The sequence below is a fragment of the Camelina sativa genome, chromosome 15, assembly GCF_030686135.1.
Source record: "Camelina sativa cultivar CO46 ecotype springtype chromosome 15, ASM3068613v1".
NCBI lineage: Eukaryota > Viridiplantae > Streptophyta > Magnoliopsida > Brassicales > Brassicaceae > Camelina > Camelina sativa.
In genome coordinates, this window is record NC_141894.1 from 6,772,666 (window position 1) to 6,791,132 (window position 18,467).

Sequence of the window (18,467 nt, forward strand, 5' to 3'; positions counted from 1 at the left end):
ACGCTCCTTGAAATCAAAGATGGCATGAGTTTCCAAACAACCTCGCGATAACGAGGGGATTTAATCAAATCAATCATGTTATATACGATGACTTGTATCTGCTCCCTGTCTCCATTGAAAAGCAACTCTTTATCGAACTCTTAAGGGTTTGATCAACGGATAGAGTTTCGAGATTGAGAGGATCTTCTATTTCTTCTCCGTCTGAGTTTATTCAGAATCACAATAGTAATCCGCTTGGAAGTGGAATATCAAGTTTTGTGTCTTTTACACTTGGGGGATGATCTTTATTTTTAATGCCGTTTCCTTATCTTCTTTACTCCATAGGTTTCAAGTGAACGAGAGAAGATATAGCAGTGGAAAAAAGTCAAAAACGGTCATAGTTTTTTTAGTCTAAATATTATTATTCCGAGTTTTCTTCTTCAGAGCTATCAGAGTCAAGCTGTTCATCAAAACAAAGCAACATGTCATCACTAACATTATTTACTACTACTACTCCTACATCACTTACTTCTTCTAAAGCTGCAGAGGAAGAAGAAGCTTTTGTCATTTCTTTTCCTTCTTCTGAAATCTTTGATACCTCTTCCTGCAAACCTTCTTCTTCTTCTTTTTCTCCCATGGATACTCTTGTTTTTTTTGGCCTATCATCGGCATTGCTGTCTCGGCTTGGGTTCTCTGTTTCGGAAGTTAGTTCTGTTTCCTTGGCTCCAAGTGGCACGGGGAAGCCTGGTGCCGGGTCTTCATCTGAACCTGCTGGAACCATCTGATCACAGCTCTCAACTTTGGTATGTATGGGAAACCCGGCTTTGTCTAGGCCTGGCTCTTGGTCTGCTTCTTTGTTTGATGGTTCACTTTGAATTTTAGAAAGACAAACGTCTGTGCAGGAGCAAGAATCCGGTGAGGTGCGCTGTAAATATATATATATATAGAGAGAGGGGTGGAATTTACCGTTCACAATGTTGGTTTTTGTGCTCTCGTATAGCGTTTTCTTGAGCAGAATTGTCCCAGGGAAGACCATCAAGTTTATTCTTTTGAGAGCATCACGTTCTTCATCATCCATGGGTTTGAAGCCAAAACCTTCAGTCCAAGTTTCCACTAAACTCGGCAATGCAGCTACCACAAGCTTCTCCACTTTGAGAGACATAAGCAGCTGCAGCCAAAACCAATCAGTAGTTTTATCTTTTGATAGCCGAGGAATCAAGACAAGAAGGGAAGAGAGATCATATGAGCTAAGAGATCATCAAGGTCAGCATATGAGCGGTGTTGTATATCTACCATTGTTCTAAGTTTATACATTCTAAATATTGTACCTCTTCGATGGCAGCCACGAGGATTCTGCACATCCCCTGTCGGCGATATTTGCTGCAGGTAGCTGCAAGAGGCATCTCTGCAATAGTTACTCCATGCACCCTGGATAGAGTTAAATGGGTTTCATATGTAACTCATTCCAGAGTATAGAAGTGAAAGAATAATTCTAAGCATCCATTTGCCTGGAGGATTCTAGAAGACATTCCAAACATGTGATAGCCATTGGTATTACTGTTTTCTTCCAGCATGAATTCGATCATACTAACCTGATAGATGCTACTGAGATCATCACATCGTCCTTCTCCACAACCACAGTGTAAAACCCATCAAAGTCTAAACGAGCAAAATTTGACCTTTACGTTGCAACAAAAGATTCAAAAAAGATACGACAGATCGATGAGTATGACGAGCAGAACTGAAGCTACAGAAGTAACAAACAGAAATCAAAGAGTGCAAGCTAATGACAAAAAGACGTTACCCCCAGTTGTATAGCACATGAGGTATCATGTCAATACCAGTTCTTGGATCTATCATAGACTGAAAGCTTTCCTCCATAATTGATAGGGCAACAGCTAATTTCGAGTTGCATTCAGCCTTCAGCGCCAACCTTCGGGCAGAATGAACATTTCCATCTTCTTGAAAACATTTCAGAATTGACCAAGACAGACCAGCAGCATTAGGGTTAATGACCCCAACACGAGAACTGAGACCAGTGTACACCTGCATTATACAAGCTACTTGATGAGAACCTAGAAAGTTGTTAAGCAGCTGTAACATCTTCTTTTGTTATATGTCAGAGATCCCAAGAGCACCCAAAAAACAATTACTCTCAATGTAAATCCAAAAAGTACTTGGAAGAACAAAAAGTTATTCACGATACACATTAGTTGTTTTAAGTCACAGAGACTAGGCATGATTAATACCTTCTCGCAATTTTTACCACAAAAGTAGGTCTCTGGAGAAAGTTTTCTCGGTTTACTTTCCCCTTGCAAACATATTCCATGATCTGATAACATAAAAGTAACAATCATCAGCCAAAGTGGATTTCAAACCAAAATAACAACTGTGGTATCCTACTATCGAGAGAGGCATAACTTCAAAAGTGAGTTTTACAAGCGTCAATTACTAAAGAAAGAAAATTGGAGAAGTGCCGAGCATGGCAGACAAAACCAAACATCTACAACTGTAATTGATGAACAGTGACATTAATGGTGATAAAATCTCAGTGAGCCATGATAGAAGAAATTTCAAATCAGAGGCTTCCTTTCATGTGATAAAGAAATAAATCATAATTTCTTAGAGATGGCGAGTGGTAAGATGATTACATTTATGCGCACACTGAGAACATTTAAAATCCTGATAGCGTTCAGCATTATCACTAACCAACTCGCTGCATATCCAACATGTGCAGCTCGAGCAATACCAACTTCCTTCAGGGAGCACCTGGTTAGAAATAGCAAAAGTAATACAGCCACTCTCTTTAAAAGGGTAGCGATTTACCAAGGATAAAGTTCTAGTAAGGTGACAAATCCTAGTTATATTAATGCCATGTAAGTTACTAGAGTTGACTTAGTAAAAATTACAAAACCAGCCAAGAAGTTTCACCCCACGTGTGTGGTTGAGCAATACCAACTGGAGAAGTTTGGCCCCACGTGTATGTATAGCCAAAATGTAAATTAGACCCTGGAATGAGCCAGACAATACCTGCATTGATAAGCAAGCCTGATGGAAGGTCGACGGACAATTATCACAGCAGATCAGTTCACCCCCATCACCACAAACTCCACAAGAATCATCATTTGGATCATCATCAGAAGCTTCCACTGATTTCCATCCATTTCTCCGCGCCTTATACTCAGCAGACCAAGCTTCCAGCTGACATGAAGCTAAAGGCTTTCCTGACCCCATGAAAAGATTCAGACATGGACAATTCTGGTTAAATCCAGCATGGTTCTTGAATTCAGAAAGTGATACAGTCCTGTTGCAACATGTACAAACCACTCCATCTTTAGTTACGAGGCCTGTTTTTACCACAGTATCATCATCTGGATCTCGTAACTGGATTACTTCGTCCCTGGAAATTACTTTGGTAGCTATCAACCATGATAAGACAGTTCTTGGACCCAAATTAGACCAATTTCCTTGACATAATTGATTTTCCACATTGCTTGTGCTTCGGGGAAGCAGCCTGCACCCTCCCCTATTGTTTCTTTTTTTGGTTCTAGCCTTTGGTTTCTGGGTTTTCTTTTTCTGGCTTGATCTGCAAACCTTAACTTTGTTTCTGATTATTGTCGACGCCATAAGATCATCATCCTGAGAATAGTGCTTCCTAGCTTTCTTTCTTCCTTTCTTTAAATTGCAACATGGATTCTTCTTAATCTTCTCATTGCTCAACCTTTCATCCGGACTTCCCTTTGCGATGAGGTGAATGTTGCTCATCTCCTTATCCTGGCATTCAAGGCTGTCGAGAGAATTAGAATCTAGTGAATCATGTTGGTCCAAGGAAACTGGTTTGATATCCGATACTTTTTTTGATCTTCTGTGTAACTTCTTTCTCATAACACTTTCATGCATGTCTTCTGCTACAACGCCCTTGCTAACCTCCTGCTCATCAGTCCCATAGATTTCCTTACCAACTATATTCTGCCTCTCTAGTCTTGAAGAAACTTTTCGAGGGACAATTTTAGTTTGCACCTCAAGATCTGAATGAATCTCTTGGATAGCATCCACGTCATTAACAAGATGACTGCCTTCAGATACTGTCAGCACACTTTCAGGACACCCTGAAATCATGTTCAAACAAATCGCATCTTCTTTCTTCAACTTGTCAACTATTGAAATCCTTGCAACTTCGACTTTATTTCCTCTTCTTAAAGATCCAACTTGCTTAGAAATGAAGACAGCAATCACAAAAGGCTCCAAGGCACTCCACCAAAGTGCCCGTGTGTTGGCAAGATTTAGATTTTTCATGTTCTCCTCCATGTCCAACAGTGTAAGAGAGAGATCAGACCAGAAGTCATTAATACCGGTCCATTTCTTAGTACTGGTATCCATTAACTTATGACCAGCTAATAGGATCCCACCCAACGATTTCCAAGCTGACGGAAATTCACGAAATTTCCGTCCCTCAGGCGATATGTAAAATGTATCACAGTATTTCCTACCTGATCTTCCGCGCTTCTCGATTTTCCATCTGGCAGCATTTAGCAACTTACAGACATATTTGTAGATAAGAGGACGGGGATCATCTTTAGGATCAATCTTTAGACAGGTTTTAGACATAATTAGCTCATTAGGAGATACTTTAGACCCGTTGTTCAACTGCGGTGAGAAGCAAGCCTTCTCACTATGAGGCGTAGAAGCACCTGCACAGATCATTCTGGTTGCGAAGCTCTCCTGAGAAACAGGAGAGGCAATTGCTTTAAATTCCTTTCCATCGGATCTGTCCAAGTTTTGTGACTTGCACTTTTCTGTGAGAATGCCACCCAGATAAACTTCTTTCCCCTTTTCTATGCTTTGCTTTAGCAAATAAGAGCTAGTTGAAACACCCTTGTTAGACGATTCAACTAAATGGAGAGGAATTGTTTCTCTAGCTATATCCGAATTTGGGAAACCACTGAAAGCGGATCCCTTTACGTCCCTTGCATCCAAATGCTTATTACCTGAAAGCTTCAGTCTCTTAGCTTTCGTGGTAAAGTCTGAACCATCTTTTGAAGCAGATGCCTCATACCCACTTGTTACCACAGAGTTGTCATTGTTGGAACTCAGAGAGGAATTAACATTCTTAGTGGAATCAGATTCGAAGTTAATGACTCCAGTAACGAGACATCTTTTAGTAGTATTTCCAGAATCACTTCCAAAGAAAACTTGCCTGAATATCTGATGATCCTCAGAAGACCCTTCAAAGCAGTCGTCACCTCCTAACATCTCAATCTCAGCTTTGCGAAACATGTTTACAAACTAGCTGCATATTCCACTTCACCCTAAATTAAAAAGGGAAATAGATACCTGAAATTAGACAAAGTAAATTAATACAAGAACTTTACAGAAGAAGTTTTCAGTACAAGGTCAAGTTTCCTAATTGTGTTATGCAAGTATCCAAAAAGACACAGATAAGACAAGAAGTACTACTACTATGTACAACTACACCTTTTTATCTCTGACGACTAAACTAATAACCCAGCAAAGATAGTAACTAGAAATGGGAAAAAAAAAGGGCATCAGTTTATCCTCTTAGTTTGTTGTGACATTGTCGGCCTCTCTACATGGATAGTAAGTATCAAGGCAAATGCAAAACATGAATTGTGCTTTAAGTTTCTTACCTGTCTACTACAATTAAGTTAAGTAAACAATTTAGATTTAGGTTTTAAGAATAAAGTGGATAGTAGAGAGAATGAAGTTATCATATATAACCCAAACTTATGACCACACTATCACTTTATAGATAAACGAAAACTGTCACAGAACCCAGAAATTGCGGTAAAAAGTTTCTCCAAGAGAAATGGAAATCAGACATCAGCTTCTCAAAATCAAACAAAAAACACAAAACCCAAAAGGCGCAACATAAGCTAAAAAAAAAAAAATCAGAGATCCCAGAGAAAGGGCAAAACTCTGAAGACCCGTAAGAGCAAAATTTTGTATGAAATTGAGATGTGAAATTGGCTAATTGAATCGAAAAGAAAGCTAAAAAAAAAAAGAGGGGAAATGTATGAAATTACCAGCATGCAGAAAGGGATCAGAGCAGCATCAAAATAAAAGAATCCGTGAAATCGGATATATGGGGAGGGGTTTCTTTCTTCTTCTCTGTCACTGGAAGAGCCTCATTTCGGCTCTTATCCTCTGAGAACACACTCTAAAACCCCCAATCTCTTTCCGCAAGTGGGAAACGCATTTTCTATTTCATTTCTCACCTTCTCTGCACTCACACTCTCTCTCCCCTTGATCTCTCTCTCTCTCTCTCTCACACACACACACAGAAGAACGATTAGATGATTACTTTTTTCTAGAAATTTGGAAGAAACCCACCTCTCTCTCTCTCTATCTGATTAGGTGTTAAATCTCAAGAATTCGTGAAATCTCAAAAAAAAATTCACCTCTGAGAGAATGAATCTGCCTGCCTCTATGTATCCCAACTTTGTGCAGTGTGTACTTACCATTGGCTATTTCTCTCTCTCTCTCGTTTTTTTCTTTTTCTTTTTCTCTATTTCATTTTTTCCTATTTGTGTGCTGTCACCAAAAAAAGGCATCTTTCGTATTTTCATCTCTTTTTTATTTTTTCCTCTTCATTTTACTGAAAAAGGCATCTTCATTTTTTTTTACACACTGTCTCTCTGTTGACAAACGGACCGGACCAGCTACGGTTAGTATGAGTTAATAGTACGATTTAATTACATGAATTAAACACACACAAAATTTTCTCATGTTCGTAATCCAAGTTAATGACGACCATATCACTTCACTCTAAGCCAATCACTATGGTTTAAGTTTGTGACAGAGTTTTTTTTTTGTTGGTAAATTCACTAATTGGTCTGACAAATTCCAAAAAAAACAAAAAAACAGGCATAATTTAATTGCCAGATTCTTAACGGTTTTTTTTGTTTTTCGTTGTCGTTTTAAATCATTTCATCTTATGTTTTTTTTTTCCTTTGGAAAACTCAGTCATCATGACCGATCGTTACTTGGTTTTATATAGTATGACTTTTATCTTGTAAGTTGATACTTTGTAATTTGCGCGGGGGAATCTTTTATCTTTACGTGTCTTAACGATATCAATATCACATACTTGCATGCCATGAGGGACGACCAGCTTTGTTGTTGAACATATAAAAACACATTATTTTTAACTTATTCTGTGAACACATTAGCTTTTAGTTTGCCCGAAAAAAAAAAAAAAAAAAGTGAACACATACATGTTTATTTTGGTAAAAGGTTAAATTGTCAACACATTAGTTATAAGATGTTTTGTTTTAATAAGCAAATAAGGATTCGAATCTTGATATATTGTATTTGTTTCTTGATTCGATTTTTGACATATACTACTATATGAGAAATCCAAAAAGTACATGTAGTACGATGAAAACGACTTTGGTTGGTGAAAATTATTATTACCTTTTCATAACCGGGATAAATTCCAGATACTTTTGTCATTTTAAGAATTAACAATGATTATAAAGAATTTTTTTTTTTTTTTTTTTTCAGATGCATGGTAGACCTCATTTGCTAATTCAATTCACTTACGAGTTACGACTCATGAACCACGTGTGTTGGACCTGTTGGTTATATATATGTGGCTTTCTTCTGTACTAATTTAGACATTCGTCTTAATCTTAAATTCATATTTGTAATTGAAATTTTTTGGACCAACGAAGCGATCAAAACATGTTTAAAAACAGAAACACATCTGACTTTATAGTCTAGTTCAATTTGGTCTATAACAATATAATTTGGTCTGACTCGCAGACCATCATTTCACCTCTTTGCTTTCGTGAAGACTCAAACGAGCTGAAGCCTGAAGGGAATCCTACATGACATCTTCTCATTGTGGTCTCTCTTTAACTTTTCTACCTCCTTTTACTTTGTTTCTAGTTCTTCAACTGTTTTAACTGTTTTTAATTTTACATGACAACTAAGAAGTTTGGTATAATTCTTGTCATCGTTATAATAAATTTTATTTTACAAAAGTCATTATCATATCTAAAACTTTGAGTTTCTTTATAATGCTTTGGACCGGATAATGGATACTATTTATCAAATTTTATTGTTTGTTGTACGTTGGCCTAGAAATTATAATCGATTATCACAAACCTCACCATTTTTTTACCAAGAAAATAATAATGCTTTAAGAAACCGTAACTGGCTGATCCAATACAAGTACTGCAGTAAATATAAAATGATGCATGAATGGCCAAAATTAATGCTTTCAAGTTTCAACTTTCAGTGAAACAAACTGAAAAATGTGTGTGCTTTGGAATCTCAACCCAAACAAAATAAATCGTCGACTCTTCTTTGTATTCATCATCGATTCAATCCAAAAACCATCGGAACAACCTCTTAGTTGACCTCGTAGCAGATCATAAGTAATGTAAATGCTCTGCTTAGGCTTAGTAACAAATTGCACGTTAATATCGCTATTTCAAAGGGTACTTTCTGGCCCGTTAACACTACCGTATAAAACCACTAATCATTGGAACACTATAGAGCGATCGAACAAAACATCTCCCGGTTCAGAAGTTCGTCCGGTTTACACTACTACAAATATCAAAACAACAGCACATGCTTCCACAAAAGTAAGAACCAGGACGTGATTTCGTTGTGGTGGATCAAAACTTTTTTCTTCTTTCTATCGCCAACATCGGCGTTACCGATAAACAAAGTGGCTTTTATATGATTTTATCCAATCTATATGACGTGGAAAGATTAAAGAGAAACCATCGCCACGCTCCACCAGTTAGTGCTTGACACGTATCCACCGAGTTTACTTTTCCTCTATGATTAATTGATTACGTCATCGCATACGTCAGTTTTCTTGGTTTTTTGGGGCTCGTAGAAGTACGTAAAGTGATAAAAACGGAAAGTCGTAAATGGCATCGTCTCTTGAACACTATTTTAACCCTATCAAGTAACACTCCTTTCTTCTCCACTAAACTCCATTTCTCTCTTCTTGAATCTAGTTCTACCATCTCTTTCTCTAACCTCCGCAGCTATGGCTCCATCTACGAAGACGGTGGGTGTGGTTTCTTCAAGATCACCAGATCATACTTCTTTTTTCTCCCTCTCCTCGTACGTAACGATTTTTTTGCTGATCTTATATTAATTTATCCGAGGTTTCTTGGCATCTTTTTAGGTTTTGATCCCTATTGCACACGGTACGGAACCTCTAGAAGCGGTGGCGATGATCACCGTGTTGCGTGGAGGTGGTGCTGACGTGACGGTGGCTTCCGTCGAGACTCAAGTTGGTGTTGATGCTTGTCATGGTATCAAGATGGTCGCTGATACTCTTCTCTCTGATATCACCGACTCTGTTTTCGACCTTATTGTTCTCCCCGTAAGTCTCTATGCTAGTTTAACACTTTATTTGCGTGTAATCTGAGAACTAAGGACAGAAAAATAAGTGGATCGGTATCAATTAATGAGAATAATGTTGATGATACTCTTTTTGATTATATGATCGGTTAAAGGGAGGGCTTCCTGGTGGCGAGACTCTTAAAAACTGTAAACCTTTAGAGAACATGGTAAAGAAACAAGACTCAGAAGGACGACTTAACGCAGCTATCTGTTGTGCTCCTGCGTTGGCTCTTGGTACTTGGGGTCTACTAGAAGGCAAGAAAGTAAGTCAGAAGTGATCAACCAAGAATTTTGAATTATCTTGTTTTCAGTTCTTGTCTAATGTCTAGATATCACATGGGTGTCCTTGCAGGCAACGGGTTACCCTGTTTTTATGGAGAAACTTGCGGCTACTTGTGCCACTGCTGTTGAGTCAAGAGTGCAGATAGATGGAAGAATAGTGACTAGTAGAGGACCAGGAACCACCATTGAATTCTCCATCACGCTTATAGAGCAGTTGTATGGGAAAGAGAAAGTTGATGAACTCTTAAGTGTCTTGGTATTTTGTCTCTGCCCTCTTTTACAGTTGTTTTGTCACATCTTCTTAGACTTACCATTTCTCCTTTTGAAATCAGCTGGTTCGTCCTAACCCTGGTGAGGAGTTTACTTTTACTGAGCTTAACCAAACCAACTGGTCATTCGAAGATACACCACAGGTACAAAGTTCAATCGCCTCTCCACTTGGTCTTTTAACATTTTGTCAAGAATCTCTGTTTGATGTGTTGTAAAGCTTTTTTCTTTCTTGATCAACAGTCGTTTCTGAGTCAGAAAGATAATGTTTTCCCATTTTCAGATTCTCGTACCCATTGTAGAGGAGTCAGAGGAAGTTGAAGCTATTGCGCTTGTAGATATCCTGAGGCGGGCAAAAGCTAATGTTGTGATTGCTGCAGTTGGTGAGAGTTTGGAAGTTGTAGGATCTCAAAAAGCTAAGCTAGTTGCAGATGTGCTTCTTGATGATGTTGCAGAGAAGTCGTTCGATCTGATTGTGTTGCCTGTAAGTGCCAACTCTCAAATGATGAACATTTTGAGATTAATTGACAGTAAATAACCAAAAAATAATCCAACTTCTTTGATGAACTACAGGGCGGTCTGAACGGTGCTCCAAGATTCGCGAGCTGCGAGAAACTGGTGAATATGTTAAAGAAACAGGCAGAAGCAAACAAACCATTTGGAGGAATCTGCGCATCGCCTGCTTACGTCTTCGAGCCTAATGGTTTACTCAAGGTGCATAAATCAAAAACCAGTACTAGAAGTCTACAAATGTAGTCTCTTGTTGTATATTTTAAATTATTAAACTGAGATATAATCATATAAATGACATGTTTTGTATAGGGTAAGAAGGCTACTACTCACCCAAGGGTGAGTGACAAACTTTCAGACCAGAGTCACATTGAGCACAGAGTCGTGGTGGATGGAAACGTGATAACGAGCAGAGCTCCAGGGACTGCAATGGAGTTTTCACTTGCGATTGTGGAGAAGTTTTACGGACGAGAGAAAGCGCTTCAGCTAGCAAAGGCAACACTTGTGTGATTTTCAAACAATGAAATGTGTGAGAGTGACTCTTGAATAAAAGGTTTTGTGCCTTTAGTTATCTTTGTGCATTGATGATGAGTTACTTTTGTGATATGACATACTATGACCTAGCTTTGGTTGGTCTGTAGCTTTCCTTTATAAATGAAAAAAAGTAATGAATAAAGTAAACGAGATTCTTCGATGTGTATGTGCGAATGTGGCCAATATTTCTTTAACCCTCTGCAAGAGTTAGAAGCTTTGCTGGAATTATACTGTATGGAGGAGAGATATTTTTTGTAGTCACACTTCTTCACCAAATTCACCTAACAATAACTATAAAATACGAATTTGCCCCCATATTTAGCTTTGGCGTAATATTTATCATACTTTCTTTTTTATCTTTTGAAAAGAGAGTAAATGTCACTAAAATTATTAGCAAAAAATGTGTTTAATTGCAATTTTGGTTAAAATTGTGGGCAATTTGATTGCAAATGATAAGATCAAGGGGTATTACCGTAGATTTCGCTTCTATGGGTTCGGTTCTGAAATACCGAAAATGTCCTCGAAGCATAATCTAGTATATTAAACCCTCACAAAACCCTCGATTTCATTTCTAACTTAATCTGCTCCCCTCACTCCTTTAGGGTTTTCATCTGCGAAACCCAACCATGGCGACTCAAACCATTTCTCGCTCTTTTCTTAGCCGACCGGCGAAATCTCTTTCGTTCCTGTTCACTAGATCCTTTGCTTCATCTGCTCCTCTCGCCAAATCTCCGGCTTCTTCTCTTTACACGTCGTCTCTGCTCAGCCGTTCCCGTCCTCTCGTCGCCGCTTTCTCCTCCGTCGTCCGTGGTGGTGGCCTCGTGTCCGTGAAAGGTCTCTCGACTCAGGCTACGTCGTCTTCTCTCAGCGATCCGAATCCCAACTGGTCTAATAGACCACCAAAGGAGACGATCCTTCTCGATGGTTGCGATTTCGAGCACTGGCTTGTCGTCGTTGAGCCACCTGAGGGTGAACCTACTAGAGACGAGATCATTGACAGTTACATCAAAACCCTAGCTCAGATTGTTGGCAGGTAGACCCCCAATTTTTTTATTTTTAGGGATTTTAGGGTTTTTATTAAGTGAGGAATCCACTAGTATGATTGGATCTGTGTGTTTGCTTGGATCATTTTGAAGCTATTGTATGATATATATATATATATATCTCGTTTTGGATTATTTCAGTGAAGAAGAAGCTAGGATGAAGATCTACTCGGTTTCAACTAGGTGTTACTATGCTTTTGGAGCTCTTGTGTCAGAAGATCTTTCTCACAAGATTAAAGGTAAACCCTTTGCCTTGTTTGGTTTTAGTTTTTACTCATTTATGTGTTCAAATCAGCCTTCTCATTTGTTTGTGTAACTCTCCAGAGTTGCCAAAGGTGCGCTGGGTTCTTCCTGATTCTTACCTGGATGTGAGGAACAAAGACTACGGAGGTAAGGCTTAGTGTGTGTTACTTATTCACAACCTGACAATTAGTGGAGTTGCTTTGCTCGACCATTATAATTTTTTTGCTGGGTTGGAATTTTTATTGATGGGAACAATCTGTCGCTAGTGTTCGCTCTGTGGACTCGTTACTACTTGCTCCATGCTTTTGTGTTATAGGTTGACACATAGGGCCGACTTCTATCTATAGTTAATTAACATTTCTGTAAATGAATTAAGGGTGCATATGTTAGAATTGATTAGTGATATCTATGTTGAGACTGGTGAGTTATCGCAGTGATGTTGCTTTGTTGAGAGCTTTAATCGTTTGATGATCCTTATGTAGAGTTTGTTTGATGCGGGTTATTTTTTAAAAATTGACTTTCAGGGGAACCTTTCATCGATGGGAAGGCTGTTCCTTATGATCCCAAGTATCATGAGGAGTGGATAAGGAACAATGCTAGAGCAAATGAAAGAAACAGACGCAATGACCGTCCTCGCGGAAACTCTGATAGAAGCAGAAACTTTGAGAGGAGAAGAGAGAACATGGCAGGAGGCCCTCCTCCTCAACGACCTCCAATGGGAGGACCGCCTCCTCCTCCTCCACACATGGGTGGACCCCCGCCTCCTCCACACATGGGTGGCTCTGCACCTCCTCCACACATGGGGCAGAACTACGGAGGACCACCACCACCACCGAACAACATGGGAGGACAAAGGCCACCATCAAACTATGGAGGACCACCGCCACAAAACAACATGGGTGGACAGAGGCCGCCACCTAACTATGGAGGAGCACCACCAGCGAACAACATGGGAGGAGCACCACCAAACTATGGAGGAGGACCACCGCCAAACTATGGAGGACCACCGCCACCAAACTATGGAGGAGCACCGCCACCAAACTATGGAGGATCACCACCTCCTAACTATGGAGGAGCAGCACCACAGAACAACAACTACCAGCAGCAGAGTGGTGGAATGCAGCAGCCACAGTACCAGAACAACTATCCACCAAACCGGGATGGCAGCGGGAACCCCTACCAGGGTTGAAGCAGTCGTGGGTTTCGTACTTTAATCATGCATTCTGGGCTGTGTATAGATAATTTGAGGAAGAGAGAGTGCAATAGCAAGACTTAAAAACTCCTTTTTATCTCGAGTGTTTTATCAGTCCTGGTATTATGTGAGAGGAGAGAGCCTAAGTAACAATGTGGCATGGTTAGAACTTTTTAACTCTCTTGCGTTTTGTTTTTCTTAGTTTATATCATAAATCGGTGTTAGTGCTTCCTTTTGATGTTGATTCCTCTTAATTCCTCAATTCTGCTAGCATGAAGTTCGTAACCTTCCTCAATTCCTCAATTCCGCTTCTTTTTGATGTTGATACTTTGATAGTTTTGCTTCTTCCGAGTTCAATTTCTTGATTTGCCCATCATGTTTTTGGCTGCAAAGAAATACTCAAATATTAGAACAGTAACTTTTCTCAAGAACAACAAATGTAAGCATATACGAATATGGGCCTGCTATTCTTTATCCTGCATACCTGCTCATCATTTTCTAAATTTCAGCCCAAGCTGAAAAAGTACCAACATATTGAAAAAGTAATATTCACCGAATAATGAAGACTCAACTCTATATTAGTATATTGACAAAATACACTAAAATCTGGACTTACACGTATGTGTGAGACTGTGAGGTGATATTTGTAAAACTTGGACCATGTATGTGGAAGCTGAAAACAAAGTTAGAATGCTGATGCATGCTTCAAAGGACTCGACGGTGTTCCAGATGTGGTGGAATGCTCATTCGTCCAGTCTAGCATCATCAAGTTTCCTTTCTTCACCTCAAAGGTAATGAGTGTCCCAAAAACTATAAACATTCAATTAAAATCACCAGATTATATAGATTATAATGGTCATTAACCCCTTGTCTCCTTGTGATTTTGTAGGTAAGACTGGGAAAAAACGGAGCGGAGGAAGTGCTAGATCTTGGGCCACTCTCAGACTGTGAAAAAGAAAGGCTTAGAGAAGCCCTCAACTCAAATCCTCCATCACCATGGGAATCTAAATTTCCCAACCAATGAGTTCTTGCTCTTTAGATTGTGGATTTTGGACTTAACTTTAGGTTAATCATGTTGTCTTTCCAATTTTAGGTAGATCGAGTTGTCTTCGATCTTCTTCTTCTGCTCTTTAGGAGCCACTGGGAAAACTGTGGTAGTAAGTTTTGTTTTTTAAACCACTGTTGCTATGGTCTATGGAAGGTATGATTCTTCTTGACCCTTTGAGGAATGAAACGTGGTGCTCTTTATTATTTTTTTTTTTTTTTCTGTTAAAAGGCATTCAATTCAAACTTAAGAAGGAAATAAAAAGTTTACAAGGCTATAGGCCCAAACGTAAGCCTAAATACAAACCTAAAAATTTTGAAAAACAGAAGTAAACCAATACTTAAAAGTGAACCAATAGTTAGAAATGAACCAGATTTACGGTTGAGCATTTAACCGCCTATACCCATCTTCAACCATCCTCAATAATTGCATACGAAACGTCATTGAGAGAGAAAAAGAGATGAGGGAGATCACATCTGAGATTAGGGTTCTTTACCCCATTGTCGTCACATATAGTGCTCCAGAAAACCAGACTGTTGCTGTCAGATAGAGATTAGGGTTGCTATCACGGAAGCTTGAGGCTCTGTTCCGAATAGTTGAGTCGATTTGTCGAAGCAGTAGATCAGCCAATTTGAAGGAGTTTCGTTGAAGATGGTGGTTTCGCTCAGTCCAAATCACGTAGATGACAGTCTGCCAAGCGATCAGTAACAATTTCTTGGCCACACGAGGTCCTCTATAATGCGTGAGGGAGTCAATTGTCTGGGACCAAGAGTTTGAGGGAGCAAAGGCACATCTTCGAGCAACATCCGACCATATCGACCAGCTGAAAGGACACTCGAAAAAAATGTGATCTCGAGATTCAGGCATGGAGGCACAGAGAAGGCAGTGAGGATCGACTGTTAATCCCCAATTCAGCAGGCGATCCCTTGTCGGGAAACAATTTAACACAAACAATCAGGATAGGAATTTGTGTTTTGGAATTCTTCCTGAAAACCAAACAATGCTATTCCAGGGGACAATAGGGAAAGTCGCTCTAACAACAGAACAAATACTACCTGTGTTATGGCGGTCCTTGCGGTCGTCAATCCACCATTGGTAAGAATCTTCTTCTTCATTTAAAGTGAGTGTTGAGAGTTCAATGTGAAAATTGACTTGTGCTAGACGAGTACCCCTACGAATGCCAATCTGGTAGAGCCTGTCACCTTGAAGATAAGTCATCATCTTACCCAACTTACTTCAGTGGTCAGTCCAGAATTGTGTAGTTTTACTATTACCTAGTTTAACTCTAATCCAAGGGTAAGCAGCATCTCTAATCTTTAGCAACTTATTTGATAACCAGGAGAATCGGTTGCTTGGCTTGCGGACCAGAAAGAACTCATGTCGCCAGATAGCACTACTCTTCGAAATCAGGCTACCCATACCGAACTAGATCTAAAGAAGAGTAACCAGATGAGCTTGACAATACAAGCTTTATTCCATGTAAGTAAGTCTCAAACTCCCAAACCTCCTTCTTTCTTATCACGGATGACTGTTTCTCAAGCCACACGAGCTGAGTGATGACCTCTATCATACCTTTCCATAAAAATGCACTTGAGAGTGAGTTTAACTGTTTGATGCACTTTAAACAAGTAAAGAAGATTATTCTTGTTAACAGGTAAAAAAACAAACTGTTGTGAGTTGCATTATTTGGACAAACTATTCATAATAAGTTGCATTATTTACATTACATAGAGACAGATGAAAGTGTACTTGTTGTCTGTTGATACGAGCCTTTCTGTCTTTATGATTTTTATTTTTTTTCTCACATACATTTGATTGAATGAATAGAGATAGATGGTGTCAAAAGAAGCGAGAGAGTGAAAGGACGTCATGTCCCTTCTCAATGTCTCACCTTTTTTCATGTTCCTTCTCTGTTTGTAAACAGTTTATAATTTATACATATATATAATTAAAATATTTCGGTCTTTATGAAAAAAAAAATATATATTTCGATCTTTTGATTTAACTTGACATCTTTTTTTTTTTCATATCAACAATGTATTTAGTGAATTGCTTGTACTCTTCAAATCTATCTTATATATATATACATAGAACTATCTTATAGTTTGAAGTGATATTAAGGGATAAACACAACAACAACAACAACAAAAATATGAGTAGTAAATCAATAGAGGACCCTTGGAAAGTGACAAATTTTATCGAGAGAAAAAACAAAATAATTTTGATAGCGAATGGACAGAAGGGTGTTTAATATATTTATTCATAACAAAAGAAAAAGAAATAAAAAAGTACAAATCTATAATCAAATTTTTTTTAATGTTTTTTGAGAATACCGGAAACATATAGAGACAACTGATTTTATAGAACTGATCCGAATGGTACTATCGATGATATAAAAATACGACAAATAAGAAAACACGAATTTGCCAGTAAATGGGTAAAACCGTGATTTTTGATTGAGAACCAACCAGTTGAGCATGTCTCGTGTCGCCAGGTCATCTTAAGAAGTCATGTCCTACGTGCCAAATCCGACATTACGTGTCTTTTCAAAACTTTGCCGATGAGTTTTGTTTTTGCATGTTCACTCCTCTTAACATTGTTAAAAAAAACAAAGCAGATTGGCTCGGCTTCCTCTCTAAATTGCTACAACTCAAACCATAATAATTCACACAAAAGGCTGTCTAACAACAACGTTGTCGGAAAAAAATGTTCTTCCTATACATCTTTCGTATCTAATCTTTGACCAACAAAATAGGACAATCAATACTAATATAGTATTTAATTTGATTTTAGTTTTTACTTACTGATGAGATGACGATTCTCGAACCATGATTCCAACTTGCATGTTTTCAGTTTTATATTACTGACGAGTGAATGATGACAGACCACCAAAAGAGTCATGAATGTCCTGCAAACCCATTGTCTCTCCATGTTACTTATATTTTATTTCCATAACATCGGTTCATTAATAAAAATATCTTTTGACATTGTTTAAGAAAAGAACATAATTGTACCTTTTTTTTTTTTTTTAATAGTCTATTCTACTAAGACCTTCTTTTAATGCTCGAAGAGCAAACTATAGAGTCTTTATACCGTACATACATTTTCTTCGCTTATTTATGAAAATACATTTCAACCATAGTCACACGTCCGCTCTGGTTCCATTATAGGGATATTAGTGGTATGGGTCACTCAGCAGTATAGTCAATAGTTCCTACAAAATCCTTATTGTAAAGTAATCAGTTGATCTTTTAAACATCGTTCGGAAAATCCAATTAATACCGAAAGTCTTCGAACACATCGAAGATTACTGTAAAATAACAAAGAAAATATACATATATACATCATGTGGTCGAATATTTTGAAAAGTCTCATTAACTTTTAAACCGTAAATCTTAGTTATAACAAAAATAAATGAAATTTTTTGGGGGAAATAAATAAAGAAAGATGATCCATACATACTAACATACTACTATTTGCCTAGTTGGCCATATTGTCAACTATTTTGATGATCAAAATACTTAAACTGACGCTATTAATACAATGGTGTTATTTAAATTAACTAATGGCGTTATTGTGCTTAATTATTGCTTGCATTTCAGACGTACTAATTCTCATAATTAAAATTTTAAAATCTCTCGCAATCATTCTATTTTGTAGTGTTGCGAATCGTGACCGTGATTCCAAGTGGAAGCTACTTTGATTTACAGTTAATTAATATGCAACCGTGGGAGATGACATATATTCTCCTTTTTCTCTACTAAACAACATATTTAATGTTTAAAATATATTATAAGTTGTTTATGTTTGATCAATTATTTTAATGTGTTCGTATTAGGTTCGTCAATTGACCCTTTTATATAGTGCTAATATATGTCACTTTCCTATTTATTATTCCATTAAAGTAGGTGGTTAAATTATTTATAAAATATAGATGAAATAGTTTAAAACTATCAAGTAATGATGCTGTATAATAGTATAT

General features: G+C 38.1%; 3 protein-coding genes and 1 long non-coding RNA gene across 5 annotated transcripts; 3 read left to right on the forward strand and 1 right to left on the reverse strand.

The window, feature by feature from the left end:
• Positions 1-362: 362 nt before the first annotated feature.
• On the reverse strand, positions 363-6,556 carry LOC104745780 (increased DNA methylation 1). 2 transcript variants are annotated; one of them, XM_087487834.1, is made up of 9 exons: positions 6,024-6,556; positions 3,010-5,313; positions 2,631-2,748; positions 2,229-2,311; positions 1,784-2,025; positions 1,572-1,658; positions 1,308-1,407; positions 946-1,147; positions 363-873 (listed from the first exon to the last, which is right to left on the reverse strand). In XM_087487834.1, exons 2-9 carry the CDS (start codon positions 5,254-5,256, stop codon positions 401-403), a joined length of 3,552 nt encoding a protein of 1,183 aa, XP_087343960.1. In that variant the 5' UTR covers positions 5,257-5,313; positions 6,024-6,556; the 3' UTR covers positions 363-400. The 2 variants fall into 2 exon arrangements, with proteins under 2 accessions (XP_087343960.1, XP_087343961.1); XM_087487835.1 differs by having other exon boundaries at positions 3,010-5,288; positions 6,024-6,526.
• A 2,057-nt stretch (positions 6,557-8,613) lies between these two features.
• Positions 8,614-11,120, forward strand: LOC104745782 (protein DJ-1 homolog A). The gene is made up of 8 exons (XM_010467133.3): positions 8,614-9,028; positions 9,149-9,349; positions 9,483-9,632; positions 9,722-9,907; positions 9,984-10,064; positions 10,202-10,402; positions 10,492-10,632; positions 10,741-11,120. The coding sequence occupies exons 1-8, from the start codon at positions 9,008-9,010 to the stop codon at positions 10,936-10,938; spliced, it is 1,179 nt and encodes a 392-aa protein (XP_010465435.1). The 5' UTR covers positions 8,614-9,007; the 3' UTR covers positions 10,939-11,120.
• Positions 11,121-11,455: 335 nt separating this feature from the next.
• On the forward strand, positions 11,456-13,671 carry LOC104745783 (multiple organellar RNA editing factor 8, chloroplastic/mitochondrial). Its single transcript, XM_010467134.3, has 4 exons — positions 11,456-11,995; positions 12,147-12,244; positions 12,330-12,395; positions 12,773-13,671. Exons 1-4 carry the CDS (start codon positions 11,589-11,591, stop codon positions 13,435-13,437), a joined length of 1,236 nt encoding a protein of 411 aa, XP_010465436.1. The 5' UTR covers positions 11,456-11,588; the 3' UTR covers positions 13,438-13,671.
• A 431-nt stretch (positions 13,672-14,102) lies between these two features.
• Positions 14,103-16,465, forward strand: LOC104745784 (uncharacterized). Its single transcript, XR_760778.3, has 3 exons — positions 14,103-14,231; positions 14,330-15,727; positions 15,825-16,465. It is a non-coding gene; the product is annotated as an uncharacterized LOC104745784 (long non-coding RNA).
• Positions 16,466-18,467: the final 2,002 nt, after the last annotated feature.

Excerpts from the sequence above, each read along its gene's own strand:
- LOC104745783 (XM_010467134.3), top strand. The coding sequence starts at position 11,589 with ATGGCGACTCAAACCATTTCTCGCTCTTTTCTTAGCCGACCGGCGAAA. Across the intron at positions 11,996-12,146 it reads CTAGCTCAGATTGTTGGCAG|TGAAGAAGAAGCTAGGATGA; the intron begins GTAGACCCCCAA and ends GGATTATTTCAG. Across the intron at positions 12,245-12,329 it reads TCTTTCTCACAAGATTAAAG|AGTTGCCAAAGGTGCGCTGG; the intron begins GTAAACCCTTTG and ends GTAACTCTCCAG.
- LOC104745780 (XM_087487834.1), bottom strand. The coding sequence starts at position 5,256 with ATGTTTCGCAAAGCTGAGATTGAGATGTTAGGAGGTGACGACTGCTTT. Across the intron at positions 2,026-2,228 it reads GTGGTAAAAATTGCGAGAAG|GTGTACACTGGTCTCAGTTC; the intron begins GTATTAATCATG and ends TGTATAATGCAG. Across the intron at positions 874-945 it reads AAAAACCAACATTGTGAACG|ACGTTTGTCTTTCTAAAATT; the intron begins GTAAATTCCACC and ends GCTCCTGCACAG.
- LOC104745782 (XM_010467133.3), top strand. The coding sequence starts at position 9,008 with ATGGCTCCATCTACGAAGACG. Across the intron at positions 9,908-9,983 it reads ATGAACTCTTAAGTGTCTTG|CTGGTTCGTCCTAACCCTGG; the intron begins GTATTTTGTCTC and ends TTTTGAAATCAG. Across the intron at positions 10,633-10,740 it reads AGCCTAATGGTTTACTCAAG|GGTAAGAAGGCTACTACTCA; the intron begins GTGCATAAATCA and ends TGTTTTGTATAG.